Source organism: Vigna unguiculata, chromosome 2 (genome assembly GCF_004118075.2).
Source record: "Vigna unguiculata cultivar IT97K-499-35 chromosome 2, ASM411807v1, whole genome shotgun sequence".
NCBI classification, from domain to species: Eukaryota; Viridiplantae; Streptophyta; class Magnoliopsida; order Fabales; family Fabaceae; genus Vigna; species Vigna unguiculata.
Genome location: NC_040280.1, coordinates 16,309,745 through 16,337,533, shown reverse-complemented (window position 1 = coordinate 16,337,533; position 27,789 = coordinate 16,309,745). Strand labels below are relative to the sequence as shown.

The 27,789-nt window shown below is 33.7% G+C and overlaps 2 protein-coding genes across 8 annotated transcripts; both read right to left on the bottom strand.

Annotated features, from left to right (window-relative positions):
- Window positions 1-4,670: 4,670 nt before the first annotated feature.
- LOC114173454 (WPP domain-interacting tail-anchored protein 2) lies at window positions 4,671-16,603 on the bottom strand. 3 transcript variants are annotated; one of them, XM_028057871.1, is made up of 5 exons: window positions 16,084-16,602; window positions 12,070-12,636; window positions 10,821-11,953; window positions 9,942-10,139; window positions 4,671-4,991 (listed from the first exon to the last, which is right to left on the bottom strand). In XM_028057871.1, exons 2-5 carry the CDS (start codon window positions 12,608-12,610, stop codon window positions 4,815-4,817), a joined length of 2,049 nt encoding a protein of 682 aa, XP_027913672.1. In that variant the 5' UTR covers window positions 12,611-12,636; window positions 16,084-16,602; the 3' UTR covers window positions 4,671-4,814. The 3 variants fall into 3 exon arrangements, with proteins under 3 accessions (XP_027913672.1, XP_027913673.1, XP_027913674.1); XM_028057872.1 differs by having other exon boundaries at window positions 9,938-10,139; window positions 16,084-16,600; XM_028057873.1 differs by lacking the exon at window positions 4,671-4,991 and having other exon boundaries at window positions 9,938-10,165; window positions 16,084-16,603.
- Window positions 16,604-18,916: 2,313 nt separating this feature from the next.
- On the bottom strand, window positions 18,917-27,554 carry LOC114169264. Of its 5 annotated transcripts, none has more exons than XM_028054356.1 (6): window positions 27,255-27,554; window positions 26,976-27,083; window positions 22,190-22,521; window positions 20,756-20,855; window positions 20,578-20,648; window positions 18,917-19,217 (listed from the first exon to the last, which is right to left on the bottom strand). In XM_028054356.1, exon 1 carries the CDS (start codon window positions 27,417-27,419, stop codon window positions 27,270-27,272), a length of 150 nt encoding a protein of 49 aa, XP_027910157.1. In that variant the 5' UTR covers window positions 27,420-27,554; the 3' UTR covers window positions 18,917-19,217; window positions 20,578-20,648; window positions 20,756-20,855; window positions 22,190-22,521; window positions 26,976-27,083; window positions 27,255-27,269. The 5 variants fall into 5 exon arrangements, with proteins under 5 accessions (XP_027910157.1, XP_027910142.1, XP_027910164.1 ...); XM_028054341.1 differs by having other exon boundaries at window positions 18,919-19,217; window positions 21,923-22,521; XM_028054363.1 differs by lacking the exons at window positions 20,578-20,648; window positions 20,756-20,855 and having other exon boundaries at window positions 18,921-19,217; window positions 21,923-22,521.
- Between the last annotated feature and the right edge of the window lie 235 nt (window positions 27,555-27,789).

The window sequence follows — 27,789 nt, the reverse complement described above, 5'->3', positions numbered from 1 at the left end:
GCATACAACACACAAAATTAAACTCCCCTAACCTGGTTTCCTTGCTTAGGATGGATACTTGAGAGTTTCCTTTGATCACCAATGGCCTCCTTTTGGCTTACTCTCCCAATTCAGCTCCCCCTTCACACCAGAACACTCGTTTCTCTCTGAATTTTTGCTCCTCACAATACCCTCTCCAATGCCAACCAACAAAACCCTCTTTCTTACCACTAACTGGCCTTATAATGGAGTCTTAATGATGGTTAAATGTCAAAAACGCAAATGAGACTTAATGGTAATGTTAATTACCATTCAATTGTCTAATACCTTCTGTTTTTCAGCCACTCTTGGCTCTGCTAGGGTTTCCTTTAACCCTTCAAATTCATGCCAAAACTAAAAATAACAAAAATAAAGTTTAATTTGGGCTCTCCAAGGCTTAAACCCACAACCATGCCAATGTCAAGTTAATGCTAAACCATCAAGCCAATTCATGTTTCTTGCTAACTAATATAATTCAATAATTATGCCATCATTCAACATGCTCAATCATATTATTAAAATAATAATAATTAAATAACACATAATTGGCATACAAAAGACTCAAACCCAAGTCCTTTCGACACAACTAAGTACTCTCAACCACTTGAGCTAATATTTTTCCACATCACCTTTATCAACATTTAATGCCATAAAGACTCCTACTATTCACATTTATTAATTAATTATTTAATTAATTAATTAAATTTCAAGGGTCTTACATTCCTTACCTGGACAAATGCTAGCAAACGAAGACAAACACCTAACAGAGAAGCACCATAACCCAGGAATCAATTAGTGAGTTGAAATGTGGATACCATAACAAAATAAAGGTATGAGGATGAACCCTAGACCAAACTAACGTACCCAAACTGGAAAGGGAAAGAAAAGATAAGGAAGTTTAAGGCTCAACTTACTTGGAGGTAGAATGAACTTTGCTAGCTCGTAGAAGAATGTGATTGAAACCCTAACACAGTTCTTGCTTCAGAAAAGGGAAGGAGAAAGGGAACAATTTTTGAAAATGAGACCAAGTGAGACTGAGTTGTTTGAGAAGTGGGAGGCAGAATGGGAAGTAAATGGGGCTGAGTGGAGGATTTCTGGAGGTCCCCTAATGGGTTGGCCTTGGACCCACGAAAAGACGAGGCCCAAACCTCTTTAGAGTAGAAAAATGGGGCTTACACAAGTAAATAGAATAAATCATTATAAATATTATTAGATTTTTAAATTTAATAATTATTTAAGTTTAGATACTCATATTTTAAAACAATAAAAATATATCATTATATATATGAATGAAAGATTTAAGAGGTCATGGTCTTATTCAACCATAAGGAAGATATGTCCTTGATAATAATTATTTATTTCTCCTATAGATGCAAACATAATAATTCAATAATAAATAAAATAGGACTAACAATTAAAAATAATTGTTTTTTCTGATGTGGTCTAGTTTTGTTTTGATCTACTAAAAATCCATTTTTTTGTTGTGGAATAAAAGGAAAATATGGCAGAGAGTAGAAGAAAAATAAAAGTTGTCGGACATTTAAATGTTTGCAAAATAATGAAAGATAATTTGAAAAAGGAAATAAAAATATGATTTGAAATAAAGATCTTGTTTGAAGGTTTGAACAAAAGGAAATATGAAGACAACATAGAAGAAAAAGGAAAGAAGAAAAACAAAAGTATGAAGAGAACAGAAAGCCGAAAAAGGAAAGAAGTGACATGATGCAGTCATGTAGCTTTTTTATATCACATAAGAAGATAAAGGAAAGAAGTCACCTGATGTTGTCATGTACATTTTTTACTGTTTTAGTTAACTGAGGACTCCAACATAAAATATGGGAAAAGCTACATAAAATAAAAGAATAATAAGGTTAGAAATAAATTAAAAGGTTGAATAAAATAATTAAAATATAATTATTTTAAATTAATAAACAAATTATATTTCCAACATAAATTATAGAGATTGTCAAAGTATGTTGCTTTTTATCGTGATAGAAAGAGCTTTAGAAAAAAATCTAACAGATATGAAGAAGTGATATTTACTTTTTTAGACATATATACAATTTGATGTATTTGTAGTAAAATTAAATTAAATGACAATTAATGTTATTGTTGGGTACAATGATAGCATGGACATATTTTGTCTAATTCAATGTCAAGCAAATACATACTCATTTAATTTATGTTTTTCAAAACTTCTACATTATTAGTTCTCATATCCAATCCCATGGACAACAGCTTTTGTTCTTGCTTTGAGCTCGTCAAGCATGAGCATGAGCATAGCAGCTGGCCATCTTTTTTACATAAAATTGCAGCCAACATTCTCTCTTTTGCATAAAAAACATTACTTGCTTTGCCTTGAATTCCAACACTGCCTGATACAACAAATCCACCTTGGGTTCCAATCAACAAATCTGAGTAAGTCCTTTTAAAAAAATCAGAAGCAATATGAAAATCAAACATATAAAAATAAAATTGTGTGGATTTAAGTGCATAACCTGGATTTCCAGAAAAACTAAGATCACAAAAAGTAAGAACATTTTCAAACTACTTAAAAATTAATACAGTTACTTCTGATACAATACAATAACATCAGCAACCACCAACCATGAATGTGAAAAAGAAATTAATTTCAGGACAATAAAAGATGAACATAATGAATTGAAACAAAATTAAAATGATATCTTTGAATCAACAATACAACAATAAGGAAAATAATGGAAGAAGATGAAAAAATATCAGATTATGCACACATGTATGTGGATAATGGAATACTCGCCTGAAAATTGATAATGGAATACTCGCCTGAGAATGGATAATGGAATTCTCTGTAACATAATTTAAAAATATCAATTTCCTAAAACACAAAAAAAATTAATGAAAATTATGAATATGAATGCATTTAAACAAAAGTCAATGAGTTCCAATGAGTTCCAACTTCAGACTAAACTCATCACTGTCATTTTGTGCATAATTCTGTGATGTGTTTGAGACAGAAAGGGTAAACGTGATTTCACATTAAGGTATCTTCTTCGACCTTGCATCCTGTATATCAATCTCGAAAACCTACAAATTAGGTAAAAAAAAATTGAAATCATGAATATGGTGATGAGAATAAAGTTAAAGAAATGTGAAATAATCACTCAAAATGTGAAATCATCCTGTATAACAATGTTCTTCGTCATTCTGTTCACTGAAGGCGTACCCAAAAAGCAAAAGGCAAAAAGCAAATAAAGATAAAGAAAACATAAAAGAAGTAAACTGTGAAAGCATAATCAAAACCTGATCTTTGGACTTGACGACTTCTCCGATCATCTTTGTCAGTGAAAGCATAACCAAATCATAAACAACAACGAAGATAGAAAAAACACAAAAATAATCATGTAAACAAAAAACACCCAAAACCTTACGAAGTAGTGGTCGAATATGATGGAAATCAGAAAATATAGTGTACACATTTCGTACAGGGTTTTGTTGATGATCGGAGAGTAACATATTATGAATGCCTTTATATCTTCTTCGAACTTGCATCCTGTATATGAATATGAAAAAGCTAGAAATAAACCCTAAAAAATATGAAATCATGAAAAATAAAAAACCATGGAAAGTTCTTCGTCAATCTGTTTACTGAAGGCGTACCAAAAAACGGTAAAGGGAAAACCAAATCATAAACAAAAACGATGATAGAAAAAACATAAAGGGTAAACGGTGAAGGCAAAACCAAAACCTGATCTTTGGACTTGAAGACTTCTCCGATAATTTTCTTTGTTAGTAAAGCCATAATCAAATCTATTAACAGAAGGTTAGGGTAGGGTTTCGTTGATGATCAGAGAGTAACAAAAGGTTAGGGTTTCAGATGATCGTGGAGTAAGAGAACGGTGGGGTTTCAGTGATGAATATGGAGGGTTTCGTTGATGATCGGAGAGTAACATAAGGTTAGATTTTCAATGATGATTATGGACGATTTCAGTGAGGCAGCGTAGGGTGTGGGTGAGAGCAAAGTGAAAAAATGGAGGCTGCAGATGGTGACGATAGAGAGTGAGAGAAGAGTTGAGTGTGAAAGAATTAGGGTTTAGAAAATGCGTTAACACGTATTATCACCAGACGTTGCCACTTGTCAAAAAAATAGAGTGTTTGAACTTTCTATTTTGAGTTAATTCTGTGTATTTTGCTTTTTGTGATTGATGGAAAAACTTGCATTTTGTGCTACCTTGAATTCTATTATTAATAGACAAAGACCAAACATTATCAATGTTCAAATAAAAACAAATTCTAGATAATAATTTAAAAGTTAAAATCAAAATTAAGTCATAATTTCTTTATTTACTTAATCTTCTAAATCATTGATATTAATTTATTATTAAATTACATTTATAATATTTCGACTAATATTTTTTCAAATAAGTTAAAGTAAATTACAACCGTTTCTGTCAGAAGAACAAAATAAGACTGAAAGTCTCTTAAGAAAAATATTTGTACATTTGGAAAAATAAAATGATAATGGATGTAGATGAAAAACTTTTATTTAAAATAGGTTTATTGTAGGTTTCGCAGGATTCAGTAGTTTAGATATTTTGTACTTTGGAAAATGTGCATAGGGAAGAATATATCTTCATAATTTGCACCTTTATGAAAGACAAACTCTAGATCTGTTAAGCACTAATGATAGAATAACCTTCAATTTAATTGTAATATTAATTTACAGCAAGTAAGATAACAACATAAAGACGTTCTAGGACTTGAGGGAAGCCCAACTACACAAGCACAAATTTTCTATAGCGTTCATAACTTGGCAATCATAAGCTTTTGGGAATCAAAATGTTTCCTTTGTCCAACAACCAGATGGCTAACACAGAAACCAGCGGGACAAAAAATGCTACTGAAAGAAATGTCAATTTTCTGCAGCTTGCAAGCTTATCTGCCGAAATAGATGATGCGACTCGAGTTTTTGAGCTTGCAATTTCTTCATCCACCTAATAGTTGAAACCAAAATAGAAAAAGACTTTAGGATCTGAGAAAAATTAAGTTTGTACCTGTAAATTAGCTTTTTACTCTATCAATGCAAGGTGAACTTCTTCACATTGTAATGTTTCCAAAGCAGTATGTAAAAATCCATCCAGTAAAATGATGGTAGAAAGTGTAAGATTGAAAGAAACCAATTGGTTCTGGATACATGTTGGGCATTTTGGTTCTAGACATATAATTTCAAATTCTAAAATAAGTTCTGTTATTAGCATGGCAAACAGAAAAGGCTTGAGAAGGGAAAGCAGGGTTCTGTAGACTCTTTTCATGGTAGTATTCAGGAAGAACGTAATCATGTTCAAAAAAGGAAAGATGAATTACAAGAAATAGACAAGGTACATTGTTATTACATACACTATATTCTCTTAATAACAGTGATGCTTGGTGTTAAATAGAATGAAACGATAAATGGGATAAAATCTACAGAGATGCGCAGGAAGATCAGAGTGTGATGTTTTCATCATCCAATTGTCTGATCCTCCAAGTTCAAAAACAGGCTTTAGTGAAAACCATATAAACCTAGAGACATTTTATAACATGATTCATGAACTCTTCAAGTGTAAGGTGGTTTTACCCAATAACTATTTAAATATAATAAAGAGTATATAAAAGACAAAATCTACTGAGACGCGCAGTTTGAACAATGACCAGTTTATTTCTGTATTCCCATCATATACAAAAGATTTAATTAGTCGGATGGTACCTACTTTTGTTTGGATGTGTCAGTTTAGTACCCACTTTTAAAAAGGTGTCAATTAAGTCCCAACTTTTGAAAAAATATCTCAATTAGGTCCCTTTCAGAAAAAATAAATAAATTATTAACATTGTTAACGGTATTGATATTTAAAATGACTTACAAAATTAAATATTTATATTTATATTAAAATTTAGAGTAAAAGTTATGAATAAAGTTAACGACGTTAATAATTTTTTTCTGAAAGGGACCTAATTGAAACAATTTTTCAAAAGTTGAGACTCGACTGACATATTCTTAAAAGCAAGTACCAAACTGACACGTCTGAACGAAAGTAAGTACCATCTGACTAATTAAACTTCTAAAAAAATAACATTCTTCTTTTCATTTACCACAATTTTCATATGCAGTTAAAAGTACACTTATGTATCAACATCGTACTAGTAAATAATCATATATTTTGTATATGACTAACCAGAGTACGTCATCAAAATAATAACTAGCGCATAGAACAAAAAGTTAATGTAACAATGATATGTTAACTACCACATTTCTTGTATTTAGGTTTTTCTTTCTTTGTTCTTAAAATTTGGAAGTGTTATTGTTTTGATGTATTGGTTGCTTGTAGGCCCTTGCTTATGCTTTTAATTTGACTTTCTCGTATCTGTATTTGATTTTAGTTTTGATTGAATGACTTGTGAATGTGGACTTTTACTTCTCACATTAAGAGGGTTTTCACATGTCAAAATATCGATGTCTGCTTTTGTGATTATTGTTGTCACTTTTTATTTTTGTTACTCATAGATTCTTGCAAGTTTGGAGGAATTAATTTTGCTATACACTTTGGTATTTTTGGTTGTTGTGTTGTTCTTTCCCTTGCCAAAGGAGTACCAGAGTAGTATCAGAATGAGATGGTTCTTGTATGAAGGGTACAAAAGATGACTCAAGAGATTCAAAAGACTCGGCTTCAAAAGAACTCTTCCCTTGAACTTGAGGATACATGTAAAGAGATTTAGTTTCATAAAAAGTAACATCCATGGAGGTAAAAAGCTTTCAACTTGGAGGATGGTTACAATGATATCCTTTTTTATTAGATGCATAACCAATGAATATACATTTAACAACTTTAGGATCTAACATTCCACGGAATTGACAATGAAGATGGACAAACACAACACATCCAAACACCTAACTATGAAGACTAGAAAGACAAGGAACAAATGGAGAGAAGGCATGGACTCAATGGAACTCAGACCATCTAGAACTCGAGAGGGTAACCGGTTAATAAGATAGGCAACAGTGAGGACAATCTCTCCCCAATAAGATTTAGGGACATACACTTGGAAAAGAAGTGTCTGTGTCACCTCAAGAAGATGCTTATTTTTTCTCTTAGCAACGCCATTTTGTTATGGTATGTCCACCACATATGAATTCATGAACAACACCATTCTCGAAAAGGAATGTAGACATGTCATGATTTACATATTCCCTTCCATTATCAGAACGCAAGCATTTAATCGACTTCCCAAATTGTGTTTTTATCATGAGGAAAATTCATGTAATTCGGGTACAATCATCAATAAAAGTGACAAACCATTTAACACCATATATACTAGATCTTGATACAAGCTCCCAAACATTAAAATGAACCAAATCAAAAGGATGAACACTCTTTGTATAATTAGAAGGATAAGTGACACGATGGTGCTTTGCAAATTGACATACATGACATTTAAATGACTTAACAAACTCTTTGGTAAACAAGGAAGGGAACACAGACTTCAAAACAAAAAAGGACGGATGTCCTAGACAACGGTACATAGACTTTAAAACAAAAAAGGACCGATGTCCTACACGACGGTGGAGAAGCCAAATTTAAGAAGATTCAAAAGTAGTGCAAGACTGGAAACAAGAGGTAGGTGTTTGCTTGCCGATACTTTTCTAAGTTTTCAAGTTGTTAAAGCAATACAACCCTCCCTATTCCTTAACAACTCCAATCGTCTTTCCCGTGGCAAGATCCTAAAAAACATAGTGAGTGGGAAAGAAGGTTATAGAACAATTTAGGTCATGAGAAAATAAGGTTATAAGATAGTTTGGAAACATAATGGAAATCTTTAAGGCTAAGGGATGGTAAAATAGAAACATTTCCACTTCCATTTATAGGGATATGAGTCCCAATGTCAACAACCATGTGGTTATCAAAAAGAGAAACATATGATGTTAAAAGATATGAATGAGGGGTCATATGGTCTATTGCACCAAAGTCCAAAACCCAAGAATCCTTTCATAAAGTTTTAGAAACATTAAGAGAAGAATTAGAATTCTTACCGATCATGATTAGAGAGCAAATACCAGAAGGTAGCTTACTTAGAGACTCCATAAGAGATTTTATATGTTCAATCTTGGCATGTAGTGCAAGCATTGTTTCCTCAGGTGAAGAGGAAAAAGGTATTTTGCTAGAATTTTCAGAATCTAAAGATACCTAATAAGCTTTCCTAGAGGGTTGTTCTTTTAGTTCCACTGGACAATTGAGAACTTTCTCCTTTCATGTAGCTTGAAGCAAGTGTCCTTGATGTGTCCAGATTTCTTACAATGAGAACACTTTCCTTACCTTTTAAGCTAAGTTTCATATTTGCAAGATTTGAAGTCCTGAGTTTGGAAGTCTATTCGGAGAACATGTCAGCTCCTTCAATGGAGGGCTCATTCATCATGACTATTTGACGAGCCTCCTCACCTCAGATAATAAAGAAGATTTTTGTTCTAATCTCAACTGAAGTTTTTCCTTTCCAAGCATTTGAGCCCTAATAGGGTCATATTCAGGATTCAATCCTAATAAGAAGTTAAATATCCGAGATTGTTCAACAAACTGAGCAAGTGTGATAGCATCTTTGCTATTCTCAAGCTTCAAATTTTGATATTGGTCCAACTCAATCCACATACCCTTCAACATTCCATAATATTATGAAATAGAGAGTTCTCAGCTTGACACCAAAGATCTTGGTTTCTAACTCATAACATCTAGAGATGTCTTGTCGCATAGAATAAGTAGCTGCAAGGTCCTCCCAAATTTCACGGGCATTGGAGTAGAACATATAGTTTCTACTAATTTACGTAGTCATGGATCCCCATAAGCATGTAATGACTGGTGAGTCATCATTATCCCAAATTTGAAAATTAGGATCATCCAGGGAAATGGACTTTCCTTCAATATCATTGAGTCTACATGTTCCCTTTCAGGTACATATGATAAATTGAGTCCATTAGAGATAATTCCGATCATTAAGGTGGCAGTCATCAGGCAAGTGCAGAAGATTGGCATTGCTTAGGGAGATGCCATGCCAAAATTAAATAATAGGAATTCCTTAGTCCTCTCCTAAATGAAAATAAAAGGTAAGACAGAAAGCTCCAGTGATGGCAGCAGAAATACATCGGTGACAGAAGTTGTGATGGCAGCAGCGTGATGACAGCAACAGCAGTGGTGATGCAGCAGCGATGATGACAGCAGTTATTCAGTAGCAGTGACGGTGGCAGCAGTGATACAGCAGTTATAGCCCTGGCGAAAGCTCCAACAATGGCTCCCATGACAGCTCCCGTGGGTGGCAGCAGATGGGGCAGCAGTAGTGACAAAACCACAACTTGGGAGCACTTCATGTAACCAATTTATTAAAAGAAATGGCAGCACTTCAGGCAATGCTAACGAAAACTTTAACTAAGATGGAAAAGAAGAAATGCAGAAGCAAGGCTCTTAGATCAGGAGCTCTGATACCAACTTAAAAGGATTAATTTGAAAAAAAAGAAGATTCTTATTTTTTTTTAATTTATTTGAAACAGTACATCAACTTTGATATATAGAGAACCCAAACCCTAAAGTAATAATTATTAGATATTTCTAGAGTCTTCTAACAACTTTTACTAATACATTTAATATCATACCAACAACTTGCAATATTGCATTTAATATCCGACTAACAACAAATATAATATGCTTTACTAAATTTGTCGCTCTTGCATTGTTCTGGGGCAAAATTTAACACTTAGTGCACAATAGAGCTTATAGAGAACCTTATTTTATTTTTCTTCTTATTTTCTTTCTCTACAAGTAGTTTGGAGAAAATTTCCTAAGTAGACCCTTAAATGTAACACCTACATTTCACATAATAAGCATACCTACAAATTAAAAAGATAAGGCTGACAAATAAGTACCTGCCTGAAAGGCGGCATTAAAGTGATCTATTACTTCCTCATCCGAGGACTTAGCACAGCTATCATTGCTTGAGTCAATGTTGGAATCTTGATCGTCGTTGCTGTTATTCAGTCCATAGTTGCATGTATGTAAAGATCCATCAATTTTAGTATTCTTTAACTTTAGTACCAAATGTTTATTTTGCTGTTTTAAAGCAAGTAACTGCAAGAAGAACAATGATAAGAAATCTAATGTCCCTGTTAGTGTATAATTCATAAAAAGTTGAATAATAATTCTAGAGTTATTTGGAAAAAAATTATAAATCAACAAACATAATCATAACTTCAAAATTATCATGTTACTTTTTTTCGGTTTCTTATTCTGTTCCAAGGAAAAATACTGATTTATTCTCTAATTATGCCAAACACAGTCATAATCACCTAACTCCCACTTGTTTCTTTCAGGATAAGCAACCATGAACCATAATAGATCTGGATTTGAAATTCTGATTCAGGCACACTGTAGATTATCCGCATAGGTATATTTTCTTTAATGTCCCTTGAAAAACTACGAAGGGTGGAAACAGCAACACTCTTTTGATACTTGAAATAGACATTTTTTCTTAATTGTGCTCTGCAGGTATAATTTCCAACTATTGAATCATTAAATATTTTATTTTCACATTCGGTTGTAGCAATAACAGTTAAGATGATATAATTTCATGAATTAAGTACAGAAGGATCAAACTTAGATAAATGAAGACATTGAATACTTCTCTGATGAAATCAAACTGTAGGAAACCTAATTGAGTACACGTATCTTTAAAGGACCTAAATATAAGTTTTCTCTTAAAGAAACCATTGAAATTAGAGTTCAAAACCTACAAATTTCTTAAGTCATTACCTGGTTATTGATGTGCTCCCTTTCAGCAGCTAATTGCATTACCATGTCCATGATAAGTTTGGTTTTAGTATCAATTTCTTTTGCCCTTGAAAAATTTGTATGGCTAGCTTGATCCAAAGACGTTTTCAAGCATATTGTTCTGGACCTAAGGAGATCCAATTCTTTATTAAGTTCTAAGTTTGATTGAGATAGCACAAAACATTTCTCAGCAGCACTTTCATTATTACTTTCAGCTTTTGAAACCTTTGACTTCAGCTCTTCAATTAATATTTCCATATCCCATATAGCTGTGTATAACATGTTCTGCTGTTCTTGACTTGCTTCAGAAGATGCCTTTGCAGTCTGTAGTTGGATATCTAATTCCCTTAGTTTCTTCTCAAGTGAACCAACCTTTTTCTCTGCAGTGCTAGCACTCCCTTTAAGAAAATTCATCTCTTCAGTAAGTTCCAAGTTGGTCTCGGTTAGCTGTGTCACCTTAGCTTCTGCACTCTCAGCCCTACTTAATGCAATGTCAATGTTTTCTCTCAGAGACTCAACAAAATTTTCCATTTCAATATGATGTTCATGATATGCTTCATTCTCTGCAATCGCATTATTAATCCGAAGCTCAAAATCCTTTCTCTCCTCCTCAAGAAATTTCACCTTTTCCCTCAAAGCCAACACATCAGAATTTTCCTTAGTACTCTCGATATTACATGTCTCAAGCTTATCTAAAGCAGCATCTTTAGCCTTGATTTGCTCCATCAAATTTTGAACTGTTGATCTCAACTCATTTTCTCGTTGCATAGAACTACTGAGATTGAACTCACTTACTTGAAGACGTCCCATTATACCTTTAGAAATCCCCATTAACACCTCTGCAGCATTCTCTGCCTCTAGAAATCTTCCCCAAACTACTTCTGCTGCTTCTTCCATATAAAATGCCACTTGTTCTGTGTAACGGAGTTTCAACTTTAGGTCCTCATTGTCTTTTGACTCTGCTAACTTCCTTTCAAGGTCTAGCTCCCTTGCAAGAGATTTCTCAAGCATTTGCAGAATATATCTTCGTTGTTCAACCATCTGATCATTGGATTTTGCTTTCACATCTGAAAGTTGACCATTTCCTGATAAATTCAAGGCCTTCCCCGTTTCGCCTGTTTACATGGATGACTAAGAAAGGTGAACAGTCATCCCAAACTTGGAAAAGAACTGCACGCTCAGTATAAATGTCAGAAAAAAAAAAAAAACTTTAGTAAGAATTCCAACTTACAATTCTCATTTCTATAAGCATCCATGGTTTTCTGTAACTGGGATGATTGCATTTTCAACTCCATTAACTGCTGTTGAAACTGTTTCACAGACTCTTCAGAGTCATACAATTTTTTGTCCATCATAAGGGAAACCTCAGTCAAATGTCTGCACGAAGATATTTTATGACGAGCAAATAAAATTTCTTCTTGGAGAGCGTCCATGAAACTGTCAAGCTCTCTTACCTCAGAATCCAAAATGCCAGACAATAGATCAAATGTCATTGCCTTTTCAAATAATTGTTCCAAGATGCAGTTATTCTTTGAATCCATTGCTTCAAGATCACTTTCCTCGCTTAATAGATAAATATAAAGCACATGCAAGTTCACCAGCTTCTCGGTAAAATAGGCTAGTCGATAATCTATTTCCGTTAAAGCTTGCAGGGATAACTCTTCTTGTGTGTCGTTTTCTTTTGTTGAAAAGCCCTGAAGTGCGTAGGGTTTTCCAAAAGCTGAATCTACAGCATAAAAGTCACCTTCAACTTTTTTACCAAATTCATCCATTGTGGTCTGTACTTCTTCAGCTTGTCCTGAAAGTAAGGTAGAAATGAGATCTTTGGTAGAAGAAGAACAAAACCACCACACCTATGTACTAATTCAACACACGAAAAGATAGACCACAATTGGCTAGTTAATTCACGACTTGTTTCTTTCAAGACCACAAAGTAAAAGAACAAAGGCAAAGCACGAGAAATGAGGAATAAAATAAATTAATAAAAAAATCAATTTTGCGCTAAACAATTTATAGTCCATCATTCTCAAATACATAATTACGTGTTGAATAACAAATAAAATATTTACAGCATATATTATCCCTTCAAAGTAATTAATTATATAGTAAATATTTTATTATTATTATCAATGTATATTAAAGGTTAAGTTTTTAATATAATCAATTATATATGTTAAAGAATTAATAATATTACTTTGTTTTTGTTATTTTACTTCATGCTCGACCATCCAATACAAACGAAGTGTAAGCCAATGTCTCAAAAGTACTTACACTAATAAAGTGAAGCAACAGTAGTTAGTGATTGGTAATTAGCACGCAATAGTCCAGATTTCTTCTATCAACAAAAAAGATATATTTGATATAGAAGTGCCTAAAGTGCTCCAACCCGCATACGACTTTTATATACATAAGAAAGAATTAAAAAAGAAGTTATGGAGTTTCTTCCACAGTTTTGACCCTTATAGTTTGACAGTATTTTAAACAAAATCCTTCTAAAAAAATCCTTCCATCACCACAACCTTACAACTGCAGACGGTATCCCTGAAGCGTTCCATTCATTGGTTGGCTATGATGTGATAACTCCTACCCACTTATCACACATATCCCTTACATTTCTAACAAGTTTACAGCAAAGGAATAACAAAACACATGCCATATTCCTAATCAAAATGCCCCTTCTACCAAGGTTTTTTCTCGTTGCCAACTTTTTAAGATTACCTGCCATGCAAAATGTTGCACGGAGAGCTTTATCTCCCAGAATAGGTTGAATAAGTCAACCTCTTCCCCACTAAAATTATCCTGCAATTTTGAATATGTCGACTTAACCAAACATGATTTTGTCTTCCTTTTTCCACATCCATACGTCCTCCCTTTCTTTATGTACTAAAATTCTTTGAATCTCTTGCATGAACACATCAACTTGATCTTTTTGCCACTCAAGCCATTCCCGTCTCCACTTCATACACCACTCCCATGTACTCTCATTTCATCTTCCTACCTCCTCAACTTTTTCATTTTGTTATTCAAGTTTGTATATAATCTAGGGAATCTCAACTGAAGTGCTTCCTCATCTTTCCACACACATCACATAGCTCCCTCCACCAAAATTCATGATTTGATCTAGGTCTCTCATTCAATCGTGTCCATTATCCATACTTGAAGCCTAGTATTTCCTTCCACGAACCTTGCTTTTTCACTCCTAGTCTTCACTTCCACTTTGCGAGCAGGGCACTATTTGTTTATAATTCCTGGCCCTCCTTCCTCCTTTGGTTTATACGTGTTCTCCCTTTTAATCCATGCTGTATTCCTACCTTGTGATCCCCGGCCTCAAAGAAAGTTTGATCCCCAGCTTCAAAGAATGTTCCACTAGAACCTTAGAAAAGGACAGATAGTACAAGGGAATTGTTGTAATAACAAATTTTATTAGGCACACTTGGTTCACAAAAGACACAAATCTCCCTTCACACCAAAACAGTCTTTTCTTGATTTTATTCACAACCTGCTGCCAAAAGATTTGCTTCCTAGGATTTTGCCCCCCACAATAATTCCCAAATATGTGAAGGGTACATTCATTATCTTGCAGTTTAATATTTTGGAGTACCTATCTAGCTTCCCTTTGTCTATATACCCAACTCCCCAACCTTACTCTTATGGAAGTTACCCATAGGGCCTAATGCTAATTCAAAACATGTCATCTGCAAATGCAAAATAGTCACTTCCAATTTATTTTTCCCCACCTTCAAACCTTCTAGCATAATTTTCTCAGTAGCCTGTCTATCCAGCCCAGCCAACCTTTCCACAACAATTAAGAACAAAAGAGATGCTCATTGCTCCCCTTGCCTTAATCCTTTACTTGGTTTGAACTCTTTAGATGAGTTCTTGTTTACTAGAATCAATATGGTGGATGATTCCGTACATCCCTCCATCCATGTAAGCCATTTACTACAAAAGGCTAGCCTTTCTAACATGTACCAAAGGAAATCTCAACTCAGAGAGTTGTAAACTTTTTCTTAATCCACTTTTACAATCACACATTTCTCCTTTTTACATGTAGCCTCTTCCACTTCTTCATTCTAAAGTTCACATAATTCCTGATAAATCTAAACTAATTTGATCATTTATAAAAGGCTCAGAAAGAAGAATTTGATAAAGGTACAGTGAGGAATTTGTATGCTCTCATTTATTTGCAGTATTCACTGAAAACATAAAAGGAAAGTATTGGTAAGAAGAATTTCATATAATGAGGGATTTGTCTGCTCTTATTCACTGAAAACATAAAAAGAAAGTATCGGTATCATCGTGATTCCCTTTTATTTCCCAATGGGAAATACATAAAAACTGATTTCGTTTACAAGCCTGTAAGATATCAAAGAAATGTACAAAAAGAGAAAAAGTGAAGTACAAGATGCTTCGTAGCAGAAGAGTTTCTTTTAATTAGAATGGAAGTAATTTTGAGAATCAACTAAAGTTGTTTGTTTCTTTACAAGTTGCTTTTATTCACCTCTACGTTTCATATAAATTTCAAGAACTCAAAACATGTAGCATTTCATCCTATACTAACCTCACCTTTTTCCTTTTCCTGGCATCACTGAAGATATATGGTAAAAAAAAAAAAAGTAGAATCATCTAACGAATTTGGTTGCCTGGTTTCTTTTTCTACAACTCACTACTAGCTAGCATCTTATTCCCCTCTTGTAATTAATTAAAATATAATTACCAACAGAAACACCACAACTAAAATTACAAAAATTGAGCGTACGCAATATTTCCTCTTTACACTCTTTAAACATCCATAGCACAAGGCAAGAAAAGTTTAAACACAATAGCAGTTCAATTAAAAATACATTTCATTTCGTTTCAAACAGAGCCAATGTCAGAACCGAAACACCTATTCCAAATTCTTTCTATCTTATAACAGAAATCACAGGATAACCAGAGTAGCCTAACAAAATCAACACACAGCACAAATCCTTCATGATAAACCCCAAAACCATCAATCATAACATCAACACAAAATCGCCACAATAATACTGCACATTCAGTTCACATCAATAAGAATATAAAATTTCCAGAAACAAACCCCCACCCCAGTGACAATCCTCAACAAAGCTCCTAACTTGATTGTTCCAAAACATGAAATGCTACGGAAAGAATGAACCTTACCGCCCCATTTCCAACAATGAAGAACATAAGGCCCCAAAGTCGCACTAAATTCTTAAGTGGGAACAAAGAAATCGAGTCTTACCTTTGTCAAAACGCTTCCGGGTCTTCCTATTCCTTTGCTCCGACGATAATATTGAAGAAACTTGACTTAACAAAAGCGCACATGAAAATTCTGCTGGATGGTCTTTCTGAGCCTCTTAACTACCACTCATTTCGGAATTACCGTTATATAAGGGTCGCTTCTCCCATTCCCCCACCGCACAAACTAAATAAATAAAGGTACACTCTTTTATCTTTATCTCTCCTTCTATTCCAACCTGTGTTGATCGATGTAAGAGGAAGAACCAAAAGTGCAAAAAGCAGAGAGAGTGGTCAACCTAGTGCGTGGGAGCGCTGTTTGTTGTGATCCGTGGAAGACAAATCAAAGACTTGAATTGGGGTGCATATTAATATTGACTTTGAATAATTGAGTCTGAGGAACAACACAAAACAACGATGTACTCACAACCAACTAGATAGATAAGACACAAACAAACCAATGGCTAAGGCCAACTTAAAGCTGAAGTGTTTTTGTCTTTGTGGGTCTATCACGGTTCACGCTGTGAATTCAGACAACTTGGGTTTGTTTATGTTGATCGTTATTTCTAATGCTATATAACATGCTTCAATTCCATCTTGGATATATTTGTAGAAAATGTAATGTGTGATTAATTAAATCATGGAGGGCTTAATTAACTTTTAAGTTTGTAATAAATTTAAAAACTCTCTGTTGTTTTCTTATGGTTTTTCAAATTTTAACATTTTTTAATTGAATTTTTAAAATCTTTCTGTGTTAAATTTAAATAATGATGATGAAGATTTTCTTGAAAGATTTATTTTATGTAACAGAAATTATTTTTAAATTTAACTTAAATTATAAAATTATAAATTAAAAATTAAAAATTTATAAATTATAAAATTATAAAATTATAAAATTAGAAGATTATAAAACTGTAAACTCATAGATTATAAAGTTATAAAATTATAAAATTATATTATTTATAAAATTATAAAAGAAAATAGTTCCTATCAAATTTTTTGGTTTATTAATAATTTTATAATATTATAATATTATAAGTTTATAATTTTAATTAATTTTAAAAATAAATTTTATTAAACACAGAAAAAAGTTTGTTTATTACTTTTGTAAAAAATATTATATAACGATGTTTAGACTAAGTGACGATAACTCTTACGTCACATCTTTAAAATATAAATCTAATTATTTAGAATAAATTAATTTTTTTTTAATTTTAAGAATTCAATAAACTACAATAATTTAAGATTACAACATTTTAATAACAATTTAATAAAAATTTGAAATTTTTTTAAATTTATTATAAATTTAAATTTAATTAAGCCATTAAAAAACTTAGTAAGGTAGTATAACTATTATTTATTCACTAAACACGACACCATTTCTTTAATTAGTTTATTCACATTTATTATAGTTAGAGATGGCAAATAAATCTGTCTCCATGGATATTGTTCGAACTCGTCTCCGTTTTGACGGAAAATCTCCATATTGACTGGGTATGGATACAGGTATGGAGAATTCCCGACTTTTTCAATTGCATATGGGGATGTACATATTTCCGCCATAATACATGTCCCCGCCACATCTCCCTCCCCATTAAAATTATTACAATATTAAGTAACCATATATATATATATATATATATATATATATATATATATATATTCTATTTTTTATTTCTTTTAATTATTTAGTTTGTCATGAAATTCATTCGCATCTCCAATATATTTTTCATCTTATCATAACCTTTATGTAATTATGTTAAAATGATATATGTCAACTAAAAAATTTTTATGTCTCACATTTAAACATTTCTATTATTTTTTAATATTTTTATTTATTATATATTTTTCTTTAACATGAGAATGTTGAATATTCTCAATTTAAGTATTTAATAGCATAAACCTTTCATTTACTAGTAATATTGGAAAAAAATGTTATTTACTTATTATTATTCATTTTTGTTCCATTTGAATAACTCTTTTGTTTCGTTAAAATAATTTTCGTTATTTCTCAACCATTGAGTATATATGATATATTGATATTCGAAAAGTTTTCTTAGATCTCCAAAGTATTTTTCATCTTATCACGCCCTTAATTGTACATTTACCTTTCTCTGTGCGATTTCTTTCAATCGTCTCTTAAATTGTTTATAAGACTCACATTTGTTAATTTTTTTTATATATTTATTTGTCGTTTATTTTCATTATGTAGAATAGTATTTTGATATATTTGATATGATTATTTTTATTTTCTAACTCCTTATCAATCATTCTGTAATTTATTTTTTCATTATAATTGTATAAATGAATTTTATTTACTACAATATAAAAATTTAATATAATTATCATGAATATTTTTTTACCACCATCCAACATATATTGGAGTTCAAAAGATACAAGATCTATGTCAAAATTTTATTATTATGTTTATTATCTTTGCGTCATTTTGATGAAGTGATGTATTATAACTTTTATTAGTGTATAAAAAAGATATTTATTATAATTTAAAAGTAAACAAACATTTAAAATATATTTTAATTTGAATATTTATTTTCCTTTTATATTTTTTTAAAAATATTTTTAAATTTTATCAACTAGGTTTCATTAATGTTTGTAAATTTAATAAATATTTTGGTTCTCATAACATTTTATTTGGTATTCTAATCTAAAATGTAATCAATTATAATTTATTTAAAAGTATTTGATATCGAAGAAACAATCATCCTCCTAATATTGAATATTTGAAAATATTATGATTCCTTTACTTAATTTTTTATTATTTTATAAAAATTAAATAAATTAATATTGAAGTATAAGAAAACGAGTAGGTACAAGATTATACTCGTTACCTGTAACGTCCCATTTAATTAATAAATCCTAATTAAATGAAGTGTCACACAGAATAATATAATAGTGCGGTCCTGGAGTATAAACATTACTCCTTACAATATCCAAGGCACACTATGATGCCCAAACAAGACAAGATACAAAGTCCAACAGAAATCAAAAAGAGATTTAAAGGACAAGTCAATACATGGGTCGTAGCCCTAAGAGAAAGTTCAATTAAACGGAATCCAGCCCAGACATGCTATGCAGCGGAATCACCATCTCCTTGTTGACCACGAGGATTTCTCACATCTGCTCACATCAATAAATTGATGATCATCGCAACAACAGAAAACCACACAAACAGAACATACATAAACAAAAGGATAAGCTAGAGCAGAAAATGATTTATCATACAGTTACATACAATTTTATAGTTTAAGATGCATAAGCTAACCAATCATGTTATGACTTGCAAACAATACACTAAGACTCGAGACACGACTCATCCGGATACATATAATTAGTCGGATTCAGCGGATGCTTGCACTTGTGGTGGCCTTTCCTGCTCTACCGAGCTAATTGTTGCAGTGTTTCTTCCCCCACACAAGGTTAGCCCTTAAAGTGCTTTAGGCCTCCTGTTACTCTCACCACTCGAGTCAGTACGCTCTATGTGAGACTAACTGACTCTTTAGAGTGTCAGGATGCAATCCTTACATTGAATCCTTACTAAATTATATAAATGGGGCACAACCATGAACTCCCACTAACAAGAGTCATGGAATTACGTCCCGACCAACTGAGGCACCACCATGAAGTCTCACCTAGAGGCTCATGGAATTACGCCCTAACCCAATGAGGCACCACCACGAAACTATCGTGGAATTACGTCCTAACTATACCAACAACATGTTCCAACAATCCACATAACATAATTACTCATACCAATTCCATGTCACTTTTATAACCAACCATTCCATACTCATTACATGCCAAGATCATGCCAAACACATTATTTCCAGTACATGACCCATTGAACACATGCATACTTAACCAATTCATGCCTTAACAGGATATATAATCATATAGGAAATCACCAACTAGAAACAAAGGAAAGAACAGGCACAGAGCAACCCTTACATTTAGCCTCGCTCAAGCCATGGACACTCGCTCAGGCGAAAGAGGTCTTTCGCTCAAGCGATAGGCCCTCACTTAGGCAAAACTACCATCAGGGAGGTCTGTTGGGTTCGCGAGTTCTCGCTTAGGCGAGCCCCTCCTCGCCTGAGCGAGACCACCCCTCGCTTAAAGGTGAGGTTCCTCGCCTGGGCCAAAACTGCAGCGACATACCAAGGTTCCCACGAGTTCTCGCTTAGGCGAGCCACTCTCGCTTAAGCGAGATATCACCTCGCTCAAAACGAGAGCTCTCCACTTGAGCGAGAGCTCGAGTATTAACCTGGCCTGTTTCTACAAGTCTCGCCTAGGCGAGACAGGCTCGCTCGGGCGAGAATATTAGATCTCGCCATTGTTCTCCCTGCAATAGTCATATTTTCACATCCAAACAGCAATACAAGGCGTTCAACATTTCAACAATAGCACACAAGCCATAAAATCGTGAAACAACGTCAAGGTAAGCAAAAATTGAAGTAAACAAGTAAGTCCTAGCTTCCCTTACCTGGAAAGAGCTAGCAGAAAACTTCGATATGCAAATAGTGAGCACAACAGTTCTAAGGATAGGCCAAAAAGCTGGAAATAAACGGTGAAACAGAACAAGAACGGGGTTACCACAAAACCCTAACTGGAGATACAAACATACTATTGGAAAGGAGATGTATGAGCTGAAGAATACTTACATGGAGCAAGAAAACGAGACTGAGCTCACTGGATCAAGATTGGGGTTAAACCCTAACAGAGCACTGCTAGAAAGATTGAGAGAGTAAGATAGCTGCGTTTCTGTAAAATGGCAGAAATGAGAGGGTTATGGCTGGTTTAGGAGTTTTGGGTACCCTACGGGCCAATCCTTAGGCCCAAAAGTTAAGGTCATGCCCTTTAACATAAGATCAGAAAAAGTAGGTCTTACATTACCCAAACTGAAATGTAGAAAAACTCCAAAATGTTAGGGAATGGCCATGAACATGTTTGAGATGCAATTCTGATGTGTGTAGGAACAATTAGATGGAAAGGATGGTACGAAACACTTAAGCATGAACAGAATTAGCAAAATGATATGTAATTCAAAAATCCCTAATTATGAACCCTAGTTAACGAAAATATCAATCAAACTTAAATTCAATGAATTCTTCTAAATTTGGGTGAATTGAGTCATGGAGTTTTGTGGAACTGTGCAAAGCTTAGGTATAACACAATCTTGCAGCAACATGTAAAGAAATGAAAATAATTTATGATACATAGATGCAACATTGACAAATACGAACATAACGATCAAGTCAGCTCTTGTTCTTCAAGAACATTGAATCAGATTATTCCTTTGATTGTTCAAGAGTCACTTTGTGCTTCTTGAATGAAAGTAAGGCAACTATGTGCTCACCGAATCAAAGCAATGGCTATGCACTTGCTAAAATTCAGTATTTCACAAAGGATTAATCAATTCAATCTTGAATTAGATACAAAATCTGATTTGTGAAGACCAAAACACATAGAACATGTTAAACAACAAATTGAATATGAATGTTGGGTGGAATTTAAAGAAAATGAAAATACAGAAGAATGAGTCACAAAATTACTAAACAACACTGCATTCACAACCTAATTGCTAACTATGTAGTTCATAGAATGTGAAACAGCAAATTAAATTGGAAAACACCAAACCTGAATTACAATTCACTGTAGCTAACTATATAGTCCAAACAACAAATTGAATATGAATGTTGGGTGGAATTTAAAGAAAATGAGAATACAGAAGAATGAGTCACAAAATTACTAAACAACACTGCATTCACAACACTAACTATGTAGTTCATAGAATGTGAAACACCAAATTAAATTGGAAAATACCAAACCTGAATTACAATTCACTGTAGCTAGCTATGTAGTCCAAAGATACTTGTAAATTCAGAGAAAAGTTACGTCACAAATGTAGAAAATGAACTCTGCAGATTGTGCATATCTTCACTTCACATTACCAGCCTTTGATTTATCTTGTTTTGCCCAAGCTTCTAACTCTTGAAAACTCCAGACTCTTAATTAAGTTCAGAAAAATCCTATATATACCTAGCTACCTATAAAACTGGCTTAACCTATGATTACAAGTTGTTTCTACTTCTTACAACAGGTCAGCTTTGATGCAGCAGCTCCTTCCAAGTTCACTTTCCTTGATTCAGCAGGTGACAAGTTTCCCCATGCAGCTAGCTTCTTCTTCCTCACTTTCTATTGTAGATTGCTGCAGTTCTTCAGAAATAACCATTGGAGTGCTTAACTCGCTACAGCAGGTAGCCTCTCTTGGTCCAACCTTTTCCAGGTCTTGATTACAACAAGCTTGCAGCAGCTGACGCAACTCAAGGGGAAAGTGCAAGTTAACTCCCGGTTTTCCTCTAGCTTTAGTGCATTGTTCACCTTCAATTGCAAGTCACATCTCCTTAGCTATTTTGCACCTAGAAACCTGTAAACAAATAGAAGAACCTTCATGAGAAGGAAAATTGTAGTGCTGCTATAGTTATTTACTGATGAGCTAAAGACAATATACTACTAATTGAACTAAAGGCAATGCTACTTATTACTAGAAAAAATAGAATTTACCTATGAACGCACAAAAGAAAATTAAGAACTGAATAAAATCCTAACTAAAAAACAGCAAATGGAAGTACTATTATAAACTTAAAATAGCAACGAAATTAGAAAAAATAAAGCTGCACTAAACTACACAATTACAAGAGTCTAATACTAACATCACTTAAACTACTATAGACTGTGCTAGAAGCAAACAAACACTAAACTAAGATTTAAACTGAAAATGCAAATATAGTAAAACTATTTTAAAACAAGGAAACTTAGAGAAACAACCTATCCTATCACACTTAACATCTAAAATCGAGCAACTAAACTAAGAAAACCTAAGATAACACTACTCTACTCTCTATTATCACTAAACTAGTCTAAAAACTACTAATTAAAAGAAAATACAAATTAAAGCTTAACTATCTAATCTACACTAAAAAATGTCCTAAAAACTCTAAGACTCTCACTTACATTAAAAGAGTGATTTTAAGATTCAAAAAGTCTAGCACTTGAGGACTCATTTCACTTGTCTCCTATGAATTCTTTGTTTCCTGTCTTTGCTTCCTGTCTTGTGCGTATTTCCATTTAATCTAGGATAGCTTTATTCCATGCTAAAACAGTGCCAAATCTTTCGAGATTGATTCAATATCCTTGTTTGAATTGGTCTTGAATCAATGCTATATGTTTAGGTTTCTACTCCATAATGTATGTCTTAGGTGTAACTACTGTTTTTAATCTGTTTACTTAGCTTTAAATTTTCTAACCCTCTATGTTGTCTAGAGTGTTGTGTAGTTTTTTACAGGTTCATAATTCCATAGATGTAATCCGTATATGTTAGCAATTATTTTGAATCTGTCTTGCTAGAATTTGTGTTAGCCGAATTGAGTAATGTGAGTTTAGCTGCTGAATGTGTAGTTTCCTGTGTTGAGTTTCTAGATTTGCTATTAGATCATTAGCAAATTATCTGAACTTCCTTCATTTGTTGTTTGCTGCTGTCGTGAATGTAATTCAATTTCGAAAATCAAGTGTGCTTTGCATTCTTTGACCGAAGCTTTTGGAAATGATTCTCTGTCACTGTTTGTTGCTGACCAAATCATCATTCTCTTGTTTCCACTAAGTTGATATAGTTATCGTGGAAACCAAGAGTTTGTTCCGTGTTGAATTTGTTCTGACCAGTTCACTGTGTTGATCTGAAATTATGTGTCTGAATGTCTTGGCAGTGCTATGTGTTGTTAAAACAGATTCAAGCCTTTTGTTTAGTTGTTCTGTGCATTGGCCAAACCATGTGAAAATTGATTCAAAACTGTTGTTTTATCTGCCTTGGCTGAGTCTTGTTTTGAAAACTCATTCATATTTGTGTTGTTTTTTATTGGTCGTGTCGTTTTCTTTGAACCAACACTATTGTTTCTGTTTTATTTTTTTCAGAGCTTGTTGTGTTATTCAGTTGTGGAAACAGTCTTTGCGTTGAGTTGAGGTTCAATATTTTTATCTTTGGCAGTGCAGTTATGCTATGTTGTTTAATACATTCAGTTTTAGTAGTTCTATGCCTTGACCAAGTCTTTGCTTTTGAAACTGAATTCATACATATGCAGTTTCTGTTTAGGAAGATTTTGGCTTTGAAAACTGATTCAGTATTTGATGGCACACCCTTAGCCAAGGGTCCAATCACAAGAAGCATGGCCAAGAAAATTCAAGAAGAGTTAGCAACATCTAGTCAAGGTGAAGCTAACTCCTTTTCATGGAGCATTTTTAGACCTTTTATTAAGGGTCGTGTAGAGTAGGTTTTCCTTTGAAGGCCTTGTATTAAGAGCCAAGTTTTGTGTAGGGTTTTAAAAACAATCTTGCTTAAATAGGGAACATCATATGCGTCTAGTTTAAGAAATCCTTTGATGTTTAACTAAGTTAACCCTAACTTAAGGTGGAGGACATGCCACCCATGTCACATGGTAAAGCCTTTAATGGAGAGTTCTCTTACATAGGTAGTGCCCATGTGTCATTGTCCTATTGGAGAGACTTTTCATAAAGTAGCTTTATACATGGCAACTCATGAGTGGTTCGTTTTGTGAAAGTGTGGAGTGCCACATGTCAAGCTCTCTTTCACTCAGATAGCATTTTTAGGGTTTTGGTGCATGTTACCATTTTAGGGTTTGGACCATTTTGGAGACACCTTACTCTATAAATAGAAGTATCTCCCTCATGTATTTCTCACTTTAAGAATGTTAATGTTATGCTGTCAAATTCAAATTTGAGCCATACTTCTTCTCTTAGTAACTTGCTAGAGCATCCCAAGAGGTCCCTTTTGCACCCTTTTCTCTAGAGTTAGCCTAACCTCTCTTAGATCACCGCAAGCAACCTTCATCCCACCATTAAATCACCAAATCCGAGAGCCATTTTCTCTCAACACCAAGCTTCCACGCATCCATCATCCACCATAGTCACCATTTCAAGCTTTTGGCCCAACCTAGCTAGAGGAAGGGTAGCTAGAGGAGATCCTAAGGAAGCTCTAGCCAAGTGACTCTCAAGTGCAATTTTTTGGAGTCATCTCAACATCATTTCATTACACAATCAAGAGTGATTTTACAATGGGTGGAGCTCCGCATTAATAGGAAAGGAGGCTCCAAATTTCGGCCAAAGAAAATGAAGGGAAAGTTCAAAAATTCAGCACATGTTTCCTAACTCCTTAGCCATGAAAAGTGGATCAAGTGACAAGTGACACCTCACATTTACCATGCTTTGCATCATGTGCTAAATATGTTAAATGTGTGGTGTTCTGGAAAGTGCTTCTTGGCCTAGAATTTGAATTGGATCACCTGAAGCACAATTTAAATGCTAGGTGATTTTTCTTGATCCAATTTTAATGTGCAACTTAATTATTTTAAGCATGGCCTAAATACATTGCCCAAAAAAATTAAATCTAATTTTCTAAACTCTTGATCCAAACTCTAGCTCCTTGGATAACTTTTATTTATGGCTGGGCGTATGCCATCAAACCAAGTCCCACACCGATTAACACCCTTCTTCACCAAAGGTTTATATACGCTTTCTTTATGAGTGGTAAGAGAATGAAGTGCGGATTCTCCCGGCACACTTGCTCAAACTCTCTAGCACGCCTATGTTGAATGCACCAATGAACATTGCTGGAAATGCTCCAGCCTTTTTTAATCATGTTGGGAACAAGTCTCTCATCAGCTGGCTTGTGCTTCCCACACAAGTTTATGAGCATTGATTCCAAGGGAGAAATCTTAAGCTTGTGCAAATGCTGGCCCACGAAGAAGGAGACCCAATGCTGGATGATAGCTGCTCCGAGGCAGCTGGCCGAATGTGGATATTGGACCTGCACATCTTAGCTTGGCCCACATGATGACTGACTGGGTAAATTTGGGCTGCAACGTTCCTAGCCCAAATTAGATGCTGGAGCCATGGAAAGATGACCGTGGATGAACAATGCTGGACTGAACATGAAGACAGTGGCCCAAAGATTGGGCAGGTGTTATCACGTAGAATATCTTACTGCTTAAGATATTTTGTTGAACCTTTTGCGGCGGTATCACGTAGAATGTTGTGTTGGATGTTTTGCAGGGCTATCACTCAATGACTATAGATTATTATATATAATGAAGGAAAACGACCACAATCATATCAAATAACAGTTTCTCTTTAATCTTATTTCTGAACGTATTTTCCTGGCATCAAATGCAGGAAAACTATTATCCTATCTGTTTTAAAAATTACCTCTAACATAAATATTCAAATTCATAAATGGCATTATTCCATATATCAGTGCTGGAAAACAACGACAAAATCCTGATTAGCAACAAATCCGTATATTAAACATGTAGTCCAAGAGGGTGGTACCTTGTACTTTTTTTGTTAAGGGTTTCAGTACCCAAGTGCTCTACTTCTATTATATTTAATTTTTGCCGATAAAAAAAAATGTAATAGCTAAGCTTACATCTCCATTATCACCATCTACCATACAAAAACTTATAACAACATTCCGTTCTTCAATCGATTTCCCTTTAAACCTATACTTTTATTTTTCTGTCCACTAAAATACGTATCTCAGTCTACCACCACTAAGTCAAAAACTAATTCTGCTTATGGTAATCTGAAGGAAGCAAAATTCCAGCGAAATTTACTTCAAATAGATCATTGCTACAACACGTAACTACAACAGCTTACGTATATCCACCACATTCCTCAAAACCTATACTAACCTTGAATTTAAACATTTTTAATAGACAAATCATCCAGATAAAACGTTAATTCTTAATGCAAAATATAAAATGTTGTCCTAATTAAAAATCAGGCAACAATCACAATATATTCTAAACATACCCCAAGAAGTGCATAAGAACAAACCCTGAATTTAAATCGCAGCCCAGTTCCGATTTCGTTGTAACCTTGCTCCTGTAAGGAATTGCAGACACGGCAGCCACATTGATGCTGCATCCAAAATTACGGACAATTTTTAAGTACTCGTAGCAAATCATGAAAAAAGTATAGATTAATACACGAAATTAAACTCCATAGATTTGAATAGCTTACAAGCTCCTGATTTCTAATCATTGTAAAAAGAAATACAAGAAATTGAAAGACTGAAAGTGAAGATAGAACCGTTGAATGTAGGATTCAGGAGGAAACGTCTTTGACGTTGTTGAACAAAGCTGCGGCACAGAGAATGGAGGCGATGAAGGCGATGAAGGCCAAGCCAATGAACAAGGAAAGGCCCGCAACGAGGAAGTCCAATAGGCTCAATCCCACCATCATCAGAATAGCCATGTTGCCGTTGAGATCAGAATAGGAGAGACAGGACCGTGAGAGGGATTAATTTGTGGACAAATGTGTCTTAACGGTGTTGACAGAATCGAAACGCAAGAAACAGACATCGCAGTTTATCAATTGCGTTCTTTTTTTTTTTTTTTTTAAATCCAGTTCACATGTTAGCATCTATATAATTACCAATATAGTTATGAGTTTCGTCGTAATGGTTAATTTAGTCTTTTTATTATTTTTTTAATTTTGTTTTCTAATTTTTTAAAATAATTTAATTTGATAATTTTTGTTAAGTTTGAAATTAGCATCTTTTTATATGTAATGTGTTAAGTAGTAGAATTTTAATTTTTTTTTCTATTTTTACTTTTTAATTTTT

Excerpts from the sequence above, each read along its gene's own strand:
- LOC114169264 (XM_028054356.1), bottom strand. The coding sequence starts at position 27,419 with ATGGCTATTCTGATGATGGTGGGATTGAGCCTATTGGACTTCCTCGTT.
- LOC114173454 (XM_028057871.1), bottom strand. The coding sequence starts at position 12,610 with ATGGATGAATTTGGTAAAAAAGTTGAAGGTGACTTTTATGCTGTAGAT. Across the intron at positions 11,954-12,069 it reads TGCTTATAGAAATGAGAATT|GCGAAACGGGGAAGGCCTTG; the intron begins GTAAGTTGGAAT and ends CCATGTAAACAG. Across the intron at positions 10,140-10,820 it reads GGGAGCACATCAATAACCAG|TTACTTGCTTTAAAACAGCA; the intron begins GTAATGACTTAA and ends TTCTTCTTGCAG.